This window comes from Tinamus guttatus, unplaced genomic scaffold (genome assembly GCF_059628265.1).
Source record: "Tinamus guttatus ecotype Peru unplaced genomic scaffold, ASM5962826v1 Tinamus_guttatus_pri_ptg000153l, whole genome shotgun sequence".
In the NCBI taxonomy this organism is placed as follows: domain Eukaryota; kingdom Metazoa; phylum Chordata; class Aves; order Tinamiformes; family Tinamidae; genus Tinamus; species Tinamus guttatus.
This window is the reverse complement of record NW_028288687.1, coordinates 2,748,389-2,768,455: the sequence shown is the minus strand read 5'-3', so window position 1 is coordinate 2,768,455 and position 20,067 is coordinate 2,748,389. Positions and strand designations below refer to the sequence as shown.

Genomic DNA, 20,067 nt, shown 5'->3' with positions numbered 1-20,067 from the left:
ATGTAAAATGTCTACACAGCATGGAAAAACAGGGAGAAAATGAAACCAAACGGGACACCAATCTGATTTTCCTGTCCTGAAATGTGACAATTACAACTTACCAAAATTACTATTTTGGCAGCTCTCAAAGCCTTATTTACAGGATCCAGAACACACCACAGCAGCAGTGTCTTCAAGCAGAAAGATGGAGAAAATACAGTTTCTTCACTGGATTTACTGACATTATTTCACAAGTAAACTGCATATCCGTGGGCAATTGCAGAATTAGAGCAGTGCTGGAGCACAGGTGACAAAGCTGATGCAGAACTACTACACATTTTAAGAAGCCCATTTCTCTGGGTTAGTAAGGGTACTAAGACGACACGTTTGGTCTAGGCTAGGGATAAAGCACAGGATCTAAGAAGCCCATCAAAACAACATTCTTAAGCATGGAAATGGCCTCCTGTTCTCCTGTTTTTGTATGTGGGTTATTAATCTAAACCTCCATGGAAGTTAGAGACACCAGGAAAAGGCGGTAGCAAAATTTAACATGCACCAAAATGAAACACTAAAAGCCTCAGCATTGTATATTTTATTACTCTCCAGGTCATAATAAATCATTTGTTAGTTAAAACAAAGCACAAAATCACAAGGACAAAATAAAGTTATGTCCTTTGTGAATGGCTTGTTGGGTCTATGAGCTCGATATTCACCCATCACTGAAATCATGCTTCATTCAAACTCTCCTGCTGATCTTCATCCTGCCACTTCAAAAAGTCCTGACTTTTTTGGTCAGGGGACGGTTCCAATTCGGGTCACCTCATGTCCCTGTGCTTGCAGGGCACGGACGCACTGGGGGGTGCCTCACACTGCTCCCTACAGCTTACTGAGCAGCAGAGGTGATCCAGTTTACAAAAGACAATTTGCTCATCAGAAGAAAGTTTCTTAGACCACATCAAAGCTTCTGAATAAGGGCAGGGAACTGCAATACAGGACATGCTTTCCAGACACCCACGAGCTGTTTAAAACCTGTGATCAGTGTTCTCTGTTACAGAGCCTTCACAGTCCGTTTAAAAACCACTAAGGAACACTACATTTAGCATAAGTAGTGACCTCTTTGACCATGACTCTGAACGAATCTGTTGGCAAACCTCCATCACACAAAAGTGATAATACTTACGTAGTGCAAAACGGAAATGTTTCGGGCTGGCAGCTCAATTATGTAGCCCATTATGAGTACAGAGCACTCTGCTTTTACATATGCAATGTGCTCTTCCTTTCTTAAAGCTGTCACAGAAACCTTGTCAATAAGTGTGGAGGCGGCATGAGAACGAAAACTAAATGCATGTTCCATTGTTCAAATGTCAGAGAGCCTGAGTTGTTCTTGCAAGAATTACATTAAGACAATGTCAGATTGAAAGAAGAGAAACTGGTGATACCAACCCATCATAATCTACGGCACTGCTAAAAACCCTTGGAAGAGTGCTTGACCTTGCAAATGCCAGAAAACAGAAAGCACTCATGAAAACCTTTGTACTTTGTACCATCTTTTTCCTGGTGCAAAGTTATCATTAGTTATTTCACAGCATGCTCACAACAAATGTCTTTGCAAACATCACTAACCAACGAAGCACTGGGAGAGAAGCCCCTGGACAAGGCCACCCAGGCTGGCCTTTTGCACAGTCTTCTAAGTTTCTCTTCTGTTCAAGATGGGTTTTAATACATGACTTCAGAGCCAAAAGAAGGGCAGGCCATTCATTTGGCTTGGGCTTGTTTCACAGTGGACCCTTTCTATCTCCCTAACCTGACTACAATCCTGACAGCAAGATTATCTGCTGAAATACAGGTTATCCTGGAATCAGCAATTGAAACAGGGCCAGCTTTGGGCAGAGGCAGTAGCAAAGGGTGGAAAACTTGCGGGGTACATAATTATCTTTGTTCCAAAATGTTCTGTGCATTCTGGTTGTGCCAAAGAGCTCCATAAAAGCTTGTTGCTCATCCTGCTCCCACGGAAGGTGCTGGACTCCTGGGGTGACAGCTGCTGGTCAGGGTCCATGAGGTACAGACCTTCCTGTCCCTCCTACCCTTCAGCATTCCTAAGCTGCTTCCCAATCTTCCCCCTCCCCTTCCCTCCTCTTTCCAAGAACTAACCACATCAAGGCACCTGAGTGCATCAGGTCACATTTGCTCTGCTTCAGAAACCCGCAGAAGGAAGCTCATCTCCGCACTAAGAATACAACTGATGTATAGGCCAATACCTTCGTTTCTCCAGAATATTCTTCACAACTCAGTTTTTGCTCCTTCAAGACAATCTCAAACATGACAGACAATTTAGGTCAAAAAAAAAAAAAGTAGGAAAGTGGGGTAGTGAGGTAGAGCTCCTTTAAATGTCACATTAGATACTACTGTGCTTATCGAGATTTAGACTTTAATAAGCTGTATTTTGCTCCATATGACACAGCTGTCTTCGCAGAAGCTGTGTATTAGCCCACATTCTGGTGCATGTTAGATCTAATCATACAGCTACCAAGCAATGCGGGAGATGAAGCTTGTCTCAATTAACCATTGCAATAAAGTCAAAATGTTAAAAATGGTAAGCACATTCAATCCCACTGGAAATCAGGTCCAGCAGACAGGATCCATAAGGCACACCCAGGTCCCAGGGCCTTTTCTGACTTCAATGCACCTAAGATGAGACCCACAACCAGAGCCAAGCTTAATAAGCCAGTGAACTAACACCTTTCCACTCAATTAGTAAACTGCTCATCTCTTTTGTGTGCATTCCTTGGAACTCCTTCTAGCAAGTAACTGTCTCAACATCTGGCCCCGAGCACGACGAGCCACCGTTGAGGGGTGCAGGGTTGTTGCACTGTCGCCTTCTGGATCGCTGCCCTCCCGAGCAGGCAGACCAGCCAGTCCAGCAGCCCCAGTTCCCACTAACAGCAGCATCTGGGGGAAAAAAAATCAGAAAGGATTGTCAGAATAAAGCATTTCTTTCCACAGGAAAGAGCTGTCAGCTTCCATGAATCATATACAAACACAAACAGATATGCCCCTGTCCATACCACTAACAATATACTTGAGTCGTTAGCAGCAAACCATCATTTTAAAGATACATTTTACGGCTGAACATTTCTGGTGTGTGTTCGAACTATGCTTTATACAGGGACAAGGGGAAAATATCAATTAGCTTTAAATTTGCTTATCGGCCATTTCTCTCCCTGACCTATTCCAAGCTTGTATAAGAAAGAGAGCAACTTGTGTCAACCACACTTTGAGGTGCTAGGGGAAATGTTAGCATGTTCTTGTTCAATGAACAACAGCTTGAATATTCAGCTTTCTATCCCTTGCTTTTCCTATTACACTGTTTTCTTCTGGACCCTGAGCATGTGAGTGACAGAAATTCAAAGTCCTGAGAATCACAGAGGCAAATGCAGAGGCTCTGCGCAGGAGGAGGAAGGGGAAGTGAAGAAGGAAGTTCTGGCTTGACAAGTGGATGGATGCGAGTCTCTGGGAGGGCTGCGATAACATGCGCAGGAAGCAGAGTGGAACAAGGTGTAAGCAACTCCGTAGTTTAAGACTCCACGGACTTGCTTAGAAACACCCATGAAATTGACCCTCTGCTCTGTGAAATCTTGTCTTAAAATGTTATTTCAGACAGCTCTGGATAGGACACAGTCATGCAGAATGAAGCCCAGACAGAAGAGGTAAACAAAGAGCTATGATAAACGCACTGCATCTAACTGGGGGATGGTGCCAGAGCTCGGGACGCCTGAGAACCGGTCGCATTTAGCATCTAAATTAATGGCCTGGAAGAAGTAAACAGCAAAATGATTAAATTCACAGGTCATACTAAACCAGAAGGAGTAAAGAACATCAGTCAGAAGAAAGAAACAATGCAAAGGGGCCAGAAAACATTAGCAAATGCTGCAGAACAACATAATAAGTTTTTAAGATTAAAATGCGCAGTGGCATACCTGAGGAAAACCATTTTGCAAATACTGGCTGTATCAAAGAGACAAACTTAAGAGGCTGAGCTGTTGGAGGAGACCTGGGGCTTGCCCTGGACTGTAAATTAGGTATGTAGTTTGATATACCTTCAAGGAAGGTCTATGTGGCTCTCAAAGTCACCTCTTTCCAAGTGCAAGGAAGCTTTAGACTTCGATGTTAAACGCTGTTTCCACTGCATTAAGGGCCGTGTCATAACCAACTAGTCTATCTTATGACTATGCCGTCAGCTCAGAGTCGATCCTTAGAGCAGCTCCTCTCACTGTCTACCCACAGCCTTTCCCTCATCACCAGTCTCTGCTGGGGTTTCCTGGCCAAAGCACATGTGCCAGTTTGCAGGAGCCTAACCTCATGCACGGGGCTGGGCAGAGCCAACCCTGGGCATGTTGCTCCCCATGCATCAGTGACATCCCCAGGCAGCTCCCCCAGCATCATTCCTGGATGCAGCTGGTACTAGCTGCACCCAAGTAAGAGCTGGCTGCACAGATGAAGACCATATGGTGCCTTCTTGTCCTTTCTTGGCAATGCAGACAGGAGATACGGGCACACAGCACTGGCCATGTCCCTGTCCCCCTTACCAGGGCTATGCTTTCCTCTGTCTTCAGATCCTTCTTACCTTCCCTCTTGGTGATCTCGCAGGCAGTGCCACTATAGCCAAGGGGACACAGGCATTCGCACTCCGTTCCTAAAAGCAAGCAGAGATGTGGGATTACAGACTTCACTTCAAGCCACATTTTCCTACAGACATCCATTTCTTTTCAGTGTTTCATCTTCTGTGAGGAAGGTGCAGACTCTCCTACATCTTCCCAGGACTGGTCTGTGCTCCCCACGGCGTGACCCCAGATCAGAGCTTCCACTTACTAACAATAACGGTCATGTAAAACCTCTTGTTGAGAAGACCCTAAATGAAAGGCTAACATGACTCAAATCCTGAAGAAGTTACTTAAAACAAGCGTAATCATGAGAGGAATCCTTAAAGTACTACAATCAACTAGCTGATACCTGAAGCAATCATTTCTGCATTAAATTCATTTAGATGATAATGACTCTCATCAGGACTTTTGTAGATGCAGACAGGAATTAGGCACTTGAAAAAATGGACCTTTTGTTACAAGCTCTCATTGCATCATGCATCTCTGTTTAGGCAGTGTGGTTTTGAATCAATTTAATAATTTTTCTCCTTCATTTTTAAATCACAGTCTGCTTCTAAAGGAGGGCAGCTTCTATTAGAACTGGGGGAGGTGACAGTGATAACAGTTCCTGGCAGTTAGATGGTGCTTTTCATCTTCAAAACACTTTTACAAACACTAATTAATGTTGAGACAGTAGGTACTGCTCTAAGAAGATGGAAGCAATCTTAAAAGCAAAGGAGGAGACATCAAGATGTCAACTTTTTAATGCATAATTAAGATGGGAACAAATTTTTACACAAAATCTGATAGAGATGATCACCCCTACAGTCTTTGACTTTAGTGTCTTTGGTGAAGAGCGGGATTCTGCAAACACAGTGATTTAAATTTTTGTCATTACCCAAAACAAGAATAATAAGAGAAACCAAAGAGCAGGTTACTAGCCATGCTTCCCTCCAAGGTGTGGAAAGATCTTCTACCTTTCAGGACGGGGATCCCATTGCTGCGACACGGAGCGCAGCGGCAGGAACTGCTCTCCAGCGCAAACTCCTCCAGAGCACGCTGCAGATTCGCTTTTATTGCCATCGCATTGGCAAAGTCAGTCGGAGTGACCAGCTGGTACAGAGGCTGTGCCTAAAGGGAGGAAAGAAGCCGCTTTCATTTCCAAATTCAACACCGTGCGAGTGCTGCACAGGTTTCCCATCAATGGCTGTGCAAAGCTAGTGAGCAACAAGGCACCAGTACCAGGAATACAGGGCCCCTGCCTCTGTTTTCCAATACCTGACACATTTCAAATGCATAATGAAATACAACAGCTATAGAGGTAGTTGGGAAACAGGGCAAAGCTTCATGGAAGATTCATTAAATGTTTTCCCATCCACTTCCTCGACTTGGACATTTTAGAGCAGATTCGATCAAACACACTTTTAGTGAGTGCTCCCTTACTCCAGCTTAAAAAGGATCTCCAAAATCCACCCACAAAACAGTTCCTTCGGTCCTCAGGCAGCTGCACAGAAGGGCCACACGTTTATGGTATTCATGGACATTTTTATTTCCACTTTCAACTTAACCCCTTCTGTACTTCAAGGCCGATTGTCTGTTTTATGAAGCAAAGAAAGGATTTCCACTGCCTCCCAAAGAGAGTGTCTGTGAACTTCACCTATAAACACCACAGACAGGTTCAGTGGTGTTTGCACTGGTTGGAAATAACAGGATGCACCATGTAGTGGACATACAGTAGAAAACAGGGGGATTTTGACTGCCTATTTTTTTTTCAAGAACAAGATAAGTGTGGCCTATAAATTGGCACGTATCCACTAATGCTGGCGAAATGGCAGACGTTATTACAGGATCCATCCCAAGTTCCCATCCTTGCTATATAGCTACTCACATAACAGATCTGCTATACAGGAATACCGTAAGCATGAAAAATAACAGTATTGCTATGACAGGCTCAAGATACTAGAAATAGAATAGCATTTTAAGAAAAAAGCCTTCTCTTCCTGTTCCTGTACATTCACTCTTCATCAATTACCTGTGATCCATACTTTGGCTTTTTGAATTCAGATCATACAAATAAGGAAATATCTTAAGATTGACCTGCCAAGTCCCTTCAGCAGATGATTTATGAACTGATTTGCTTTAGTTTTCCCTAACTAAGCATTCTTGGTCTGACATTCAGTCACACTCGGCTGGTGTTTTTGATCTTCAAACCCCACAGGGATATCAGTATGGAAATGAAAGATTATAGATAGTAAATCCAAAATGCATCGGTCTGTGGTTTTCCCTGGACAGCGTGGTCATGGATGTCAGGCTAGACACCAAAGGGCAAGACAAGGAAGAACATTGCAATTTATTGTGTGAAGATTTTCTTTAAGTGGAATCTCGTATGGAAGATTTCCCTTCTGTTTTCTCTTGCTGATAGACCTCACTGCATATTTGAGGAATATCTATCCACAATTGACCAGGGCCTTTGGAAAATCACGTCAAAACAAGTCACAGATGGGCACTGGCAGAACTGCCAAATAGCTGTTTTTTTGCTTTTCTTGAAATTTCTTGGTATTTAGCTCTTCTTTTTAATGAAAATAAAGAAATTTCAAGGAGAAGCAAACATCTTATACAGTGACATTTTTGTATAAATTTTTATTTTATTATAAAAACAATTGCATAATAATAAAACCAATTTCTACCACTATCAGTCTAGTTCCAGGTTTTGAAAGCACATTCCCTTGGACCTTATTCACTCAAACTTAGAGTGAACTTACTCTGACATTGAATGTGATGAAGTAGAATTGCAGCATACTTCCATTCACATTTTACTTTTGCTCAGCTTTATATTTGTAAATCTGCTCAGGATCAAAAAACTTTGACTCTTCGAAGTCAATGTCTTATTTTTTAAGGTTTAGTTAAGCTGCACAAACATCCAGGCGCTTAGGGTGAACTTCTTGACATTCTAAATCAAACACAATTGTTGCTAAATAGTCCCTGGTAATCAGGGAAGACAGGAGAAATTTGAAGAAAAGGAGGCCTTCATATTAAACTCTACTACTTATGCTAACAGCTATCTCTCTGATAAGTAATACGTTGATAAAGAAGAAAAGAGGATAGTCTGTTGCTTCATAGGCAGCAGGGGATCATACTGCACAGCCTGATTAGAAAGAGCAAAAATTCTGTTTGCTTTACTTGCTTTCAACTACACTATGCTCTTTATTACAACGAAACTGAGATCCTCCAAATATCTGTTCTTAGAGGCACCATGTTACACAATACAGTTCTAATAATTGCCTTAGAAATTGCCCCTTTTTTTAAAAAAAAATCCCATTTATGTGAACACGCACTTCTCCAGGGCACTTGGCTAAGTGAGGCTGAGTGACCTGATGGACACAGTACCTTGAGCTTTATGATTTCGGGGTTGTACTGCACAGCATCTCCCCATTCTTGCATGAGCGCAGCAGTCGGCAGGTCCTTGTGAGCCAACGTGGTGATGTGCTCACTTGCTCCTCCACGCACAAGAGCGATGAAGTCCTCCACGTACTGCTTTCTGTAGGTGCTGTCTGCAAACACACATTCAGAAAATTGGCCAGTTTTTCACAGATTTCTCTTTGTGGATTGCAGATAAGATCCAAACAGCAGAATGTTCCTATGAGTGATGCATCCCATTGGGAGGAGAAAGGCCACACGTGTGTCACAGACTTGTGGCCAAACCAGTTGCCACTTCAAGTGAATTTTTCCCTGCTCCATGAACAAGCAGGGTTCACTCCTATGGGAGTCTGCCTGGAAGAAGCGCTGTGCTATTCAGACTGTAGCTTTTCTATCTTTCATTTATAATAATGTCAAAAGAAAAATTAAGCGGATTAACTCAAGGCCTGTAAGATCACCATAAGGTAATTATATCACGAGCTAATGGATCAGGATCTTTTTGTGTGGGTACAGTCAAAAAGCACTTAAAAAATCCAGGCTGTGACACCTGGAGGGAGGACTATCTCTGCTCGCACTGCAGGCAGGAGTCAAAGTCCTGCTTACTTTAGTGGGGTGAGATCAAATTTCACTAACACGTGAAGCTCATTTTATGAGGACAGACTTATTTTATTTGAGAAATGGAAGATAAAATGTCATAATATAAAGTATGGATTGCTCTTACAAGCCACAGAAGCCCTGGCGCCTGCTTTCCATGCTCCCTTGCAGCAATAACCCCATCCTTCTCTCACGTACCCTGACTCTCTCCACTGATTTCTTGCCAGCTACAATGCTGAAGGTCCTTCCACAGCGTGCAGTTCCTCACCACCATTAATACTGCCAGTTTTCCTCCACTTATCTTCAACTGCACCCTCCTGCAGTGCAGAAAGTAGCACACTGGTGTGTGCATTGGCCACTCAACCCAGTAACTGTTCATTTGTCCCTGTTTTTCTCTAGGAAGAAGGAGGGGGCACTGAGGAGATCTTCTCTGCCCAACAAAGAAAACATTGCAAGAAAACAAGAGCTTTGAGATGTCTACTTCTCTGTTAAGCTTGGCTGAGGATGGCCAACAGATTCAGAGCAGAACGTGGGGAGGCCCTTCAGGTGGGCAACATTACAAAATCCTCTTTTCATTATGAAAACGGTTGGAAATTATCCAAAAAAGCATCTCATACTTACCTCCAATTTCCCTTAAAAGGGATTTACAGGTGCCATCAGTCACTCCCAAACCAACAAAGACTTGTTTGATGGTTGCACCAATGTTAAAGCCATGCTGAGTGCATCTCTGGACATCGCTCAGAGAATAACCTTAAACGCACACCAAAACATTGCAGTGTTATAAATAAAACCACCCTATTTGCTGAATCTTGTACTATTTTTTACCTCACTATCCACAGAAAATATGAGTTGCTAAGTACTTTTTCTTAAGGAAAAAGGAGATGATAAGAAGAAACACGTAATGGGATGTTTACCATATCCACACAAAATGAAATGAAAGCAGAAAGAGCAGTACCAGAGCCAAGCATGGGACACAGCTTGTGATATTAGACCTGTAAAAGAAGACTTGATCTGCAGTGGTGCCGGAGCACAGGCAGTACAGTCGTAACAAGGGCTTCAGAAGCAGAAAGCTGAATTCTATCTAGAGCTATCAAATGGCTGCAAGAACATAGAGACCAGCTCAGAACTGGGGAGAGCTGGAAATATTGGTAATACTGAAGGATCCTGATCTAGGTCAGCATCTGCTTTCAGTCAGCATTCAATACAAACAAAAATGTACCTTACTTCACGTGCAGAGCTGAATATTACTTGTGATGAGCCCTAGTAACACCTGAGAAATTGGACACAGTGCCAATGTTTTGAATGTATCTGAAAGACAAATTTAAATTCTGTCCCTCTGGGCTGTATCTGCCTATAGCATAACCTAGCAACTTCGTAGACAGGAGAAGAGCAAACAGACTGAGTGCAGCACAGCAGAGTCCACTAAATGCTTTTGCAAACAGAGAGCAAAGGCAGTTACTCAGCCTCCCATGCCAATGAATAAATAAAAGAGTGCAGCTATTGATTAATGTCATACTGTTCTAACCTACACAACGACCATCATTTCTTAAGAAAAGGAAGCCAGAGTCAAAGAGCAAGAGCAATGTCAGACAAAAGAGTCACCCAGCAAATTATTTACTGTTTCCTACATTCTGGAAAAGCTCTGAGGCTAAAGGTGTTTCAAAACTGTCATCTGAAAGGTATCATAAAAAGAACCTGCTTGAAGGTTTTCAAAGTCAACAAAAGCGCTAAGCTACATGGCTCTCATTCATCTACACATCTTGTCAGCTTCTGAAAAGTATCGTAGAAAATGCTCATTCCAGGACCCTTTTTCTAGCTCACAGTACCCAAAGCTTGACAGCCAGACGAAGCCCACGATGCTGTGCATGCTTTGAAAATCAGGCTCTTTTTTTTGCAGCCATAAAACACCCTTCCTCCCATATTTCCTGCAGGCTTTCTTTGAAACACCGTTGACTTCTTCCACTTTCTCTCTTCTGTCCTCAAATCTGAACCATGATTGGGTGCCCGCGGAAGGTTATTCACACAGAAAGGTTGCATCCAGCCCCAAGCTTTTTCACAAGATGCACATACCTGCCTTTTGGAGCTCGTTACTGTTGAGCACTAAGGTGTATTCGTAGGTGCCACCGACAGTGGCCTCAGTGATGTAGTGGGTCCCGTAGTCCCTGTAGAGCTCTCTGTACTCGCCGTAGCTGTACTCGGAGGGCAGCTGCTGGAGCCGCTGCATGAATTCGTAATGCAGCATCAGGGCCCGGGGCTTCAGTTTATAAATGGCAACATCCAGCTCACAACGGGCATGAATAAATTTACTGGACTACATGAAATGCAGAGACAAAAGAGAATCCAAAGGAAATGAGGGATGTAATTCTCTTGACAAAGTGTAATTCATTGCTATTAAACACTTACGCTGGTCAGGATTTATTAGTTTAACAACTGGATTTTTTTTTAACCTAGTAAAACCCGCCCAAACTTTTATTAGTTTCTGAGATGAGGATAGATCCCTCTTTCTAGCATAAAAGCCAGGAACAGAAGACGTCTTTTGACCTGTCTAAAGGAATTTAGTGTCCAGTTACTTGGATCAGCAGGATAAGCACATTAATGGCGCTTTAATGTAGAATTCTGCAGTTTAGATAATAAAATTAAGATTTAGCATTGGTTTCTTCTTGGATATCTATTGCAAATCTATTGCTTCTCATATACTTCAGATATCATCACGGGTAGTGTCTCTAGTAGACTCCCTGGAATAGTTCCCAACTGCTGGAAGCAAATGCAAACTTAATAGCAACAAGGAACACTCCCATTCCTGTATACTGAGAGGAGAGACATAGATCAGTGCTACTATTTAGCCATTGACAAGAGCTTGGTTTGTTTACAGCAGTAACAGATGGAAAGAAGAAATCAAATGATGATGTCCACAAGCCCAAAACTAATCTCATAAAACAGCCCTAGGAGTTATAGATTAAAATGTCTCTAGCCAGCTTAAATTGTGCATCAGATAACAGCTATGACCAAATCTCTGATTGTGCCATCCGTATTTTGTGTTGTGCCTGTCCTCCTTTGATAAATGATGTATTCAGCAGATACATCACAACAATCAAAGTAAAATGGCATGTGTTAGTCTATAATTAAACCCGCGGACGGCCTGCTAGCAATTTCATTCTACATTTTTGTCAAGGCTGCCCTACACTTGAATGGTTTAGCCTCTTTGTTTGCATTATCATTTACTAAAGTGACAGCTCCTGCCTTGCTGAGCCCACCTAAAAGAGGAATGGCTCTTCATGTGTGAGATGGGACTCTGCAGTGATCGCAAAGGCAACGGCCATCCATGCTGCAGACTGCTTTTTAGGCTGTGTTTACAGGCACAGAAATCCTAGAACCTCAAAACATCCAATTTGCTCTTCTTTCACCCAGAGCTCCAAATGCCTCAGTGCAGCCCACCCTTTAGGGCAGAGGGAATGCCAGACTCCCAGGTTCATTAGCTCAATTAAATTTTACCACTGTGGTTTCCCTTCGTGTAGCATTTGCCTAGTGCATTGAACATCCTGTTTTGTGTTCATTGATGAAAGAACAGTGTCCAGCTGAGTGACCCACTTCTGAAGCCCAGAGGCTGGTATGAACCTTTCAATGGCTGGCTCGTCACCGTGCACAACGTCCTGTTGCTGGTGTGCAGCATGGAGACCTGACTAGAAGGGCAATTTGTACATCTCCTACTAGCACTTTTACTGCATGGAGAGGAGGCCATTTAGAAGTATTTCTTAGTTTCATTTTCTTAAATGACTTCCCTAGCCAGCTCACACGTTCTTTTACTCTTCCCAGACATCTAGTACTTGTCACTGAGGGAGATGAAATCCCTCGGTGTGATGTGGCACATTCTCCTATCCCAACCATGGACGCCCAACAGGACACTGGGCAGACTGCACTCCATCTCGCCTGATTTCAGAGCAGCCTGCTCCCCATCTGATCTGTCAAGGAAAAGCTCCTGGGTGCTGTAAACACGAGCTAAGGAGCTGTGGCCGAGCACCTCACCAATACAGACTGCAAAATCCAATCAGGAGGAAAGATTTCATTTATCCTAGTCATGGCTGCTGACCTGATGATGGGGATCAAATCGATATACACACAAACAACAGAGAACGTGGTGGTAGAGAATTAAGTGGAACGGTGCTTACAGTTGAAGAAAATCTTTTCATCCTTTGAAAGAACTTCTTGAACCTCCTGTCGTTAGAACTGTAACCGAGTTCAAAAAAATACAGATTTATACCAAAGCTGAAGCTAGACTGTGAAGCTTTTGCCTTCAGGACATTACTTTCATAATTTGAGTAGGAGTCATATTCAGTCAGTGTGAATTCATATTTGCCTTTGGTCTAAACAGAAAGCAAAAACAACACAATTTGTTTCCTGCATAGTGATGGTATACCTGAAGCATGGGGAGGGAGTACAAACACAAATATACTTGTGAATTAAAGCTTGCACTTTGAAGATGAGAAGCCTTTTATAATTGCAAAGCATCATTATTGTTAACAGTAGGACTTCAAGAACGCCTCATTTACAGCAGCAGGAAAGCTACTATCTCCTCTGTACTGCAGGGACCTGAGGCTTACTCAGTAAGTCAATCTTATGAAAAGAAACAGAAATCTTAAACATAGGTGCCACTGTGTTTTAAATAAGTTTAAAATTTGAAGAGGAAAAGCTTTCCTGATGGGCAACACTCAAAAATACCATGCTAAGTCAATGAGGCCAAATATACCATGTGCTCGAAGTACATCTTTGATGCCCAGTACAGGCAATTAAGCTCTACAGAAATTATCGAGGTGCCTAGGCTCTCACACAATGCATACAGTGTGCTTTAAATACTAAGCTGATGCATGGTAATAGCTTCTTCATAGTGGGTTTCTCCAGGGATTTTACAATTCTGTTGAAAACTAATGTCACAATTCTCATCGGATTATTTCATCTGGTATAGATGGAACAGGGATGATCATGCTCAGCTTTTGCAATCAGAAGGCCAAGGGAACGTGGCCATCTATTTCCATTCATACAGTTCTTCATTTAAGGGAACTTGTCCCAGTTTGTATAGCACATGTGGCACGATGACATTCTAGACATAGGACTAAATTCGATCTTATTTCATCTGATCTCGCAAATTTTATAATGTTTATAAAATGTTTTAGTAATGAAACTTTACTGGTAGTATGCACTAAATTATTGCAATATAGATATGTTTGTTTACAGAAGAAGAATCTGGCACTTACCTCTGGGGTATATCTTTCTACATTGTACGGCTTTCTAAACCTCGTGTCCTCAATATAATGGGGAGAACATCCCCCAGCATAGTACCTGTGATCAAGAACTGATCCTTCCAACTCATTGGTGAAAATATTCAACCTGCATTGGAATCACAGCAGCGAAATATTAACTTAAGCACTGATTTGGGGGTGCAGCACAAATAATACAGCTGAGAAAGGTATAAGGATGTTTGCTGGGCTGAGCCCAAGCACGCCCCAAGCTCTCCTGGGCTGGCAGCCATGCAGTAGCACCCAGCAGGTCTTTAAAGGATGGTTTGGTATCTGCTTCATCAGCCTAGACTTATCTTTCATTCACATTTCTTCATGCTGGTTTATCAGTCCTATTTGGCCAATTGGCCAATGCTCAACCACAGGTCTAGTTTAGGTCCATCTTTTAACAAAAGTGTCTTGAGAATCACTGGGGAGTTTTCCTTTGGCTTCAATGGATGGTGGATAGTAACTATGACCTGACTGCGCTCAGGAAGGATACAGCAACCTGTTCAGATGGGGTAATTAAACCAGGCTCATTTGCCTTTCAGACACTGGTAGCAGGTTCTGTCCCACCTCTCTGCTGGTCACTGTCAGGACAATGTAGCATCACCCCTGTAGCACCTAGGGGAAGGTATGGCACTAATCTCCACAAACTCACACGCAAATAATAACAAGAACCAGTAGTAAAAATTTCTCAAAAAGAAAAAAAAACTGCTAACAGTTAATTTCTTGCCCTGTTAAGTCTTCCAGGCCTCTGTTAGATCTGCCCCTCCTCGTTCTGGAGAGAGAGACTTGCATGATAATGTCTCTGAAGCCGTAAAATATTAATTCTAATTTTAGAACAAAATGAAAAGCAGGGGAGTCCACTAAAAGCGTATTACTGAGCAATTGTAGCTTCAAAGAGATGCGAAGCATGTTTCTATAATTGTCTGACATTATTTTTAATTTTGATTAAACTCGGAAGTACAAAGCTTTAGCAATGACAAGCACAGCGGCCATGGCTCCCAAGACAGAGAAAGAAATTATCATTATTTCCTTGCAATGTGATTTTTTTCTTCTTTTTTGAAGTAAAAATTATTGTTTCTCACTGAACAAAAGATGATGACTCTTCACTCAGTCGAATCTTACAGAAAGTTGCCAGGGAAAGAGCCAGTGCAAACTGGTCATCAACACAGATATGGATTTAACTCCCCATGAGGCTGGCGCTTGTGCATGTAGGGGTTAAATCCTGCCCCATCCAAGCAAAGGCCAAAAATTCTCCCATCTTCCACTAGTGTTAGAAGCTTCTCCGGGAAATTTTGGCCCTGCCAAGACTAATACAGTGCAAACTGCAAATCCACAGCTAGGTCCAGGGTTTAGGCAAACCAAGATGCTGAAGAGTGATATAAATGTCTCCTCACATATTAACATACTCTCCTTTGTTTTTTATTTCAAAGCCACAATTTTAAGGGGTCTCTTGATTCCTAAAGGCAGTGAGGACATTCCTGCTCCCCACACACTGAAATAGACCTCAGGCTAATTATACTTATATCTTTGCAAAATAATTGGAATATAGAATCCATCTCACCAATTAATTTCTGAAGTGTAGGACAATGCAGATACCTGTAGGTATTTGACAAGTGTTTGACATTTGTGCTTCTGTCTTCTCTCACTTTACAAGTTTTGGCAATATAAAGCCCATGCACAGGCCCTTGCAGGATCTATTTGCATCCATGTTTGAATCCTACAAAATAGCTATTACAAAATGCTATTTTGTAGGATTCACTCTGTATCCTATATACTTGGATGCCTCTGATTTTTACTCAGCATGTCTCCTTCTAAAATACTGATGGAGTCAGTAGGAATTTTCCCCCTGGGCTTTGGAGGACAGTTCAAGGACTATTGGATCATAGTCCCGGGATAATGACAGCCTTTCTCAGGTCAGTATTTGAGGTCTCATAAAATCTGTTGTACGTTTAAAAAAGAAGATGGTTCCTGCTAAGGTCATTGACTTACCCTTTTGCCAGATTCTCTATTCCCCAGTATTGCTCCATCTTCTGGTCACACTTTCTAAAAACTTTTTTGCAGTTTTTTTCGTCTGACTGGTCCCCACAGTCATCATCCCCATTACAAAGCAGCCTCCGTGTAATGCATCTTCCTAGGATGCAATGTGCAAATTACTCATAAAATCATCTCTTACCATTCTTACTAATAACACTACAAAATCACAGTCCTTCACTCAGAGTTTTGAAGTACAAGAAGAGACTGCTGCAATGCGTTGGTTTAAAACTAACTGGAAGATAATTCTTCTTTATCAGAGGTTTTCCATACACGTATTTAATAACCAAAATCCATCTTCTCAGTTTTGCTCCAAATTTAATTTTTTTTTCTTTAACTTCACAAGACGTGGTGGCAGCAGGGAAGACAAGCAGGGACGAGGATGCCCGTTACTGGGAGAACAGCTTTAGTTTCAGCAGCCCAAGCTGTTCAGCATCCAGGGCTGCTGCCTGGGGACCCACCATCACCAAACAGGCACCAACAGGGCAGTAAGGAGTATTCCATGCATTGGATGTGAGTCCTCATTGTAGCAAAACATTTTCCAGCTGCATCCTACCAACCTGCTGCTCTGGATGCTTCCCTGCTTTGTGGTTCCATGGACAACTTGTCCTGGACTCTTTCAATCTTAGGGATCATTAGAGCAAGTTTTTGGACTGACACTGGCTAAGAGAGTCACTCCAAAGCACTGACACAAACAGAGCACAAGCACGAATAGACTTGGGTCAACTTCTAAAATATCTTTAGCCAGGCAAAAAACTCTTGTGAAAGCAGTTGAGTTCAGGATGGTGTTATCACAGAAGTCAACCGAGCAGCATCATTTCTCACTCACTTACCTGTAACTGCACATACAAAACCTTCACATCTAACTTTATTTCTGCAAGGACTGTTTGTAACACAGTCTTCAGTTTCTTTATCAGAATGATCACATGGATCTCCATTGAACTGGGAAGGTTTTTCCAGACGGGCAAACCTGTACTGTGATGAAATAAAAGATATTGACTCATGTGTATAGAAATCACAAATTTTAGGGTTCCCCAGTTAATAAAAGCCTGTGTTGGGGAGAACTGATCTAAGAGTAGTGCCATAAGAAAAAGTAATGGGCAGGCTTCAGAAATGAGATGCTGTTAATGTATCTCATTTGGAAGCTTTCTAATCTGGGAGAGTATTAATTTTACTAGGCAAGGATTGAAAAGGATGAAGGGAAGTTTGCTTTTATTTGACAGCTTGTTTAAACGAGCCTGACAGGGTAGCGTTGGTCTTTGAAAGAGTAAGGAAGGATTCAGTTTTATTTCCTCCCTTTAAATTAACGCTGGTAACGACATCCCTTGTTATTTTCTGTCTGCGTATCACTTGGTCCCCTGTACCTCTAGGGATTTTTTCCACCCACAACACTGCTGTGAAATAGTCAATTACTCTATCCAAGATGTTATCCCTCCTTCCTTTTTTTTCCAGCTACTAGGATTAACCATTTGATAGGAAGCTTCGCTTTGCCCAGCTCCCAGCACTGATTATTCTGGCTGAGGCCAGAGGACAGCTCCTGTTAGCAAAGCTCCTTCCAGCCAGCCTGGCATGGTGGGGAGCTAAGGAGGCTTTGCCTGTCCCCCTACAACTATTGCTTCCTCAGTTTCATGGGGTTCTTTGGACAGGAAAAGTTCTGGAAAATAAGAATAAGCATTTTACTCCTCAAAGGCACTGAGTGTTTCCAGGTCAACCAAGGTCCATTAGTACTGAGGATGCTTCACACTAGCGGGACTTCTAAAGAAAATGATTGCACTGGATGGAGCGGCCCTCCAATGGGCTCTGCTTCCCTCCTCTTTCCGAAGAGCCTGGGCTTAGACCTTCCCAGGACAGCAGCGGGACTGTTACCGTGTGGATGCAGAGTTGGAGAGAGCTAAAAGCCACCTGAAAGCCCAAACTTGCAACCTTCCCTGCATCTGCACTGGCAGAATGGAGCGCTTTCCTCGGGGGCTCCCAGCTGCTTCTCCAACTCCGTGGACAAACAAAGACAAGGTCTGGAAAAGGTCTGGCCTTCCATTTTCTCAGCCTTCCCTGCTTGGAGCACAAATACTCACCCTTTTCTTTTGACAGGGATCGCAGTTGCTCCACGAGGACCAGCTGGAGAGCGCACAGTCGATGGGCTGCGGCAGATACCGCGCGGATCGGGCCCACCTGCCTTTGGCCAGACTCACGTTGGTGCCACTGAATTTGAGGGGCTCCTTTTCACCACTACATTCAACAACACATGACAGCTTCAGCGTGCGAAATCACTGAGCTGTGAGGATAGAACAGCTCTACCTATACATGCAGCAATCTACATGCCAAAAATAATTAACTCTTGTTAGACCTCACTGATTCGACAAAGCAATCTCTAATTTCAGTATTGACCTCATACTGGTTTTAATTCTGTATGAAATCTGTCCACTCTTCAATGTCCATGAGTAGATCCAGCCCCTGCAGCACTAGGAGCCCGAGGGCAGAGCTTGCAGACCACTCAGGAGGGCAGTTACAGTTTGATTTAGCCAGCTTGAGTAGAAGTGCCAACAACCTGGGCTTCATCTCAAGCTGCACAAGCCCTGCAGAATAACCTGGCAAAGCGGCCTGCAAAGCAGAAAAAAACTGCACCATCAATTCCTGCCCTTGGTCCCACTTACCTGCTGCCTGCTGTACGGGCAGTATTTCCGTGCCTCGCTGTCAGGCATGACGAACAACTCCAAGGTCAAACACCTTCATGGCAGACACCGCAACACAAGCAACCTGAATACACTCAGCATTTTTGAAAACCAGACTTAAGTATCTCTGTTGCAAGTAGGGTATTTTTCCTCAAGCTGGGCAGACACATTACACTCTATTCTCAGTTCACATGAAGAGTCATTAACTCATCAATCCCATTCATCCCAGTAATGAACTTACATGAGCCTCAGCTCTTCACCCCAACCACTCTCTCACCAAGTCATGGGATAACTGTCTTCAGGGCTTCCATGATGCCACAGCTAAACCACTGCCTAGACTTTCAGGGATCCAGTATTTCTAGTTAAATCCTCATCCCAAACACCCCAAACAAATACCTTCCTTGTAGCACCTATTATTTCCTGTAAGTAGGAAAACTAAACTAAAACAGTTACTTTCTTTTCATACTTCGCTGGCGTCCCCAATTCCTTCACCAAGATAAGAAATAGCATCAACTAAAGCTTTAAATATGATCTAATGCCTGGCAAGAGGCTCCCATTACTGCACACTCTGAATTGCATGGAATAAAAGAATTAGAAAAACTCATCAGCCTACTGATGCGTGAAATCAGAGCTCAAAGTTCAGAGAAGAGTGGAAAAATTCAGTTAGATCAGAAACATTACAGTCACTGATTAACCACAGTCCTCTGAAAGACCAAATTGTATTAAGCTAATAGAGAATGAAACAAATATTAGTCAAGTTCTTTCCACGTCTGTCCCCCCAACACCTGAAGATGAAACCTCATCTTTCCCACATTTTTGGGCACCTAGCACATTAGGTGATTGTGCACAAGAAATGAATTTCCACTGTGCTACAACACAATCTTAGTGCTTTATCATATAGGATTTAACAAACAGGATTACTTTTTAAAATTAGATACATTTGCACTATGTTAAATTTTAAACACTGTCTTTTGTTATTCACTATATAGCTCAAGATAGCAACTACTTGCTATGGAATGCAAATGCAGGCAATCGGTATTGAATTTTAGTATTTACCGTATCCCTGCATGGATATTTCTTTAGAAACACTCACTTACCTAAGGCAATGAGCAGTTAGGAAGCCCAGGACTGCAGAAAATAGGCACAGTCTGACCGTGTACAAAGCAACTGCTGAATGTGATGTCCTCATGACTCCCAGGTACCACCAGCAATTCAGAATCGCCTCTGCTCTGGCTCAGTCTGCCAGGGGATTTAAAAATGGTTCGAGTAGAAAAGGATAAATTACCAGGTCGTTTTTCTGCACAGTAAACAACAGACGACCCACCACCTGGCAAATTCACAAGGTAAACTCAGTAGTTGTCAGCACACAGCCTTCTGCTGGGAAGGAGGAAGAAAGTGAAGATCACCTCGGAAGCAATTTACACTTTCATTTGTAATGCGCCTTTCAAGACACTGAAA

At 42.7% G+C, this 20,067-nt stretch overlaps 1 protein-coding gene across 1 annotated transcript; it reads right to left on the bottom strand.

Moving 5' to 3' along the window:
• Positions 1-2,550: 2,550 nt before the first annotated feature.
• Positions 2,551-20,067, bottom strand: C8B (complement C8 beta chain). The gene is made up of 12 exons (XM_088522439.1): positions 19,707-20,067; positions 18,013-18,166; positions 16,774-16,915; positions 15,899-16,040; positions 13,880-14,012; positions 12,797-12,991; positions 10,701-10,941; positions 9,252-9,380; positions 8,007-8,170; positions 5,597-5,750; positions 4,604-4,672; positions 2,551-2,928 (listed from the first exon to the last, which is right to left on the bottom strand). Exons 1-12 carry the CDS (start codon positions 19,796-19,798, stop codon positions 2,777-2,779), a joined length of 1,767 nt encoding a protein of 588 aa, XP_088378565.1. The 5' UTR covers positions 19,799-20,067; the 3' UTR covers positions 2,551-2,776.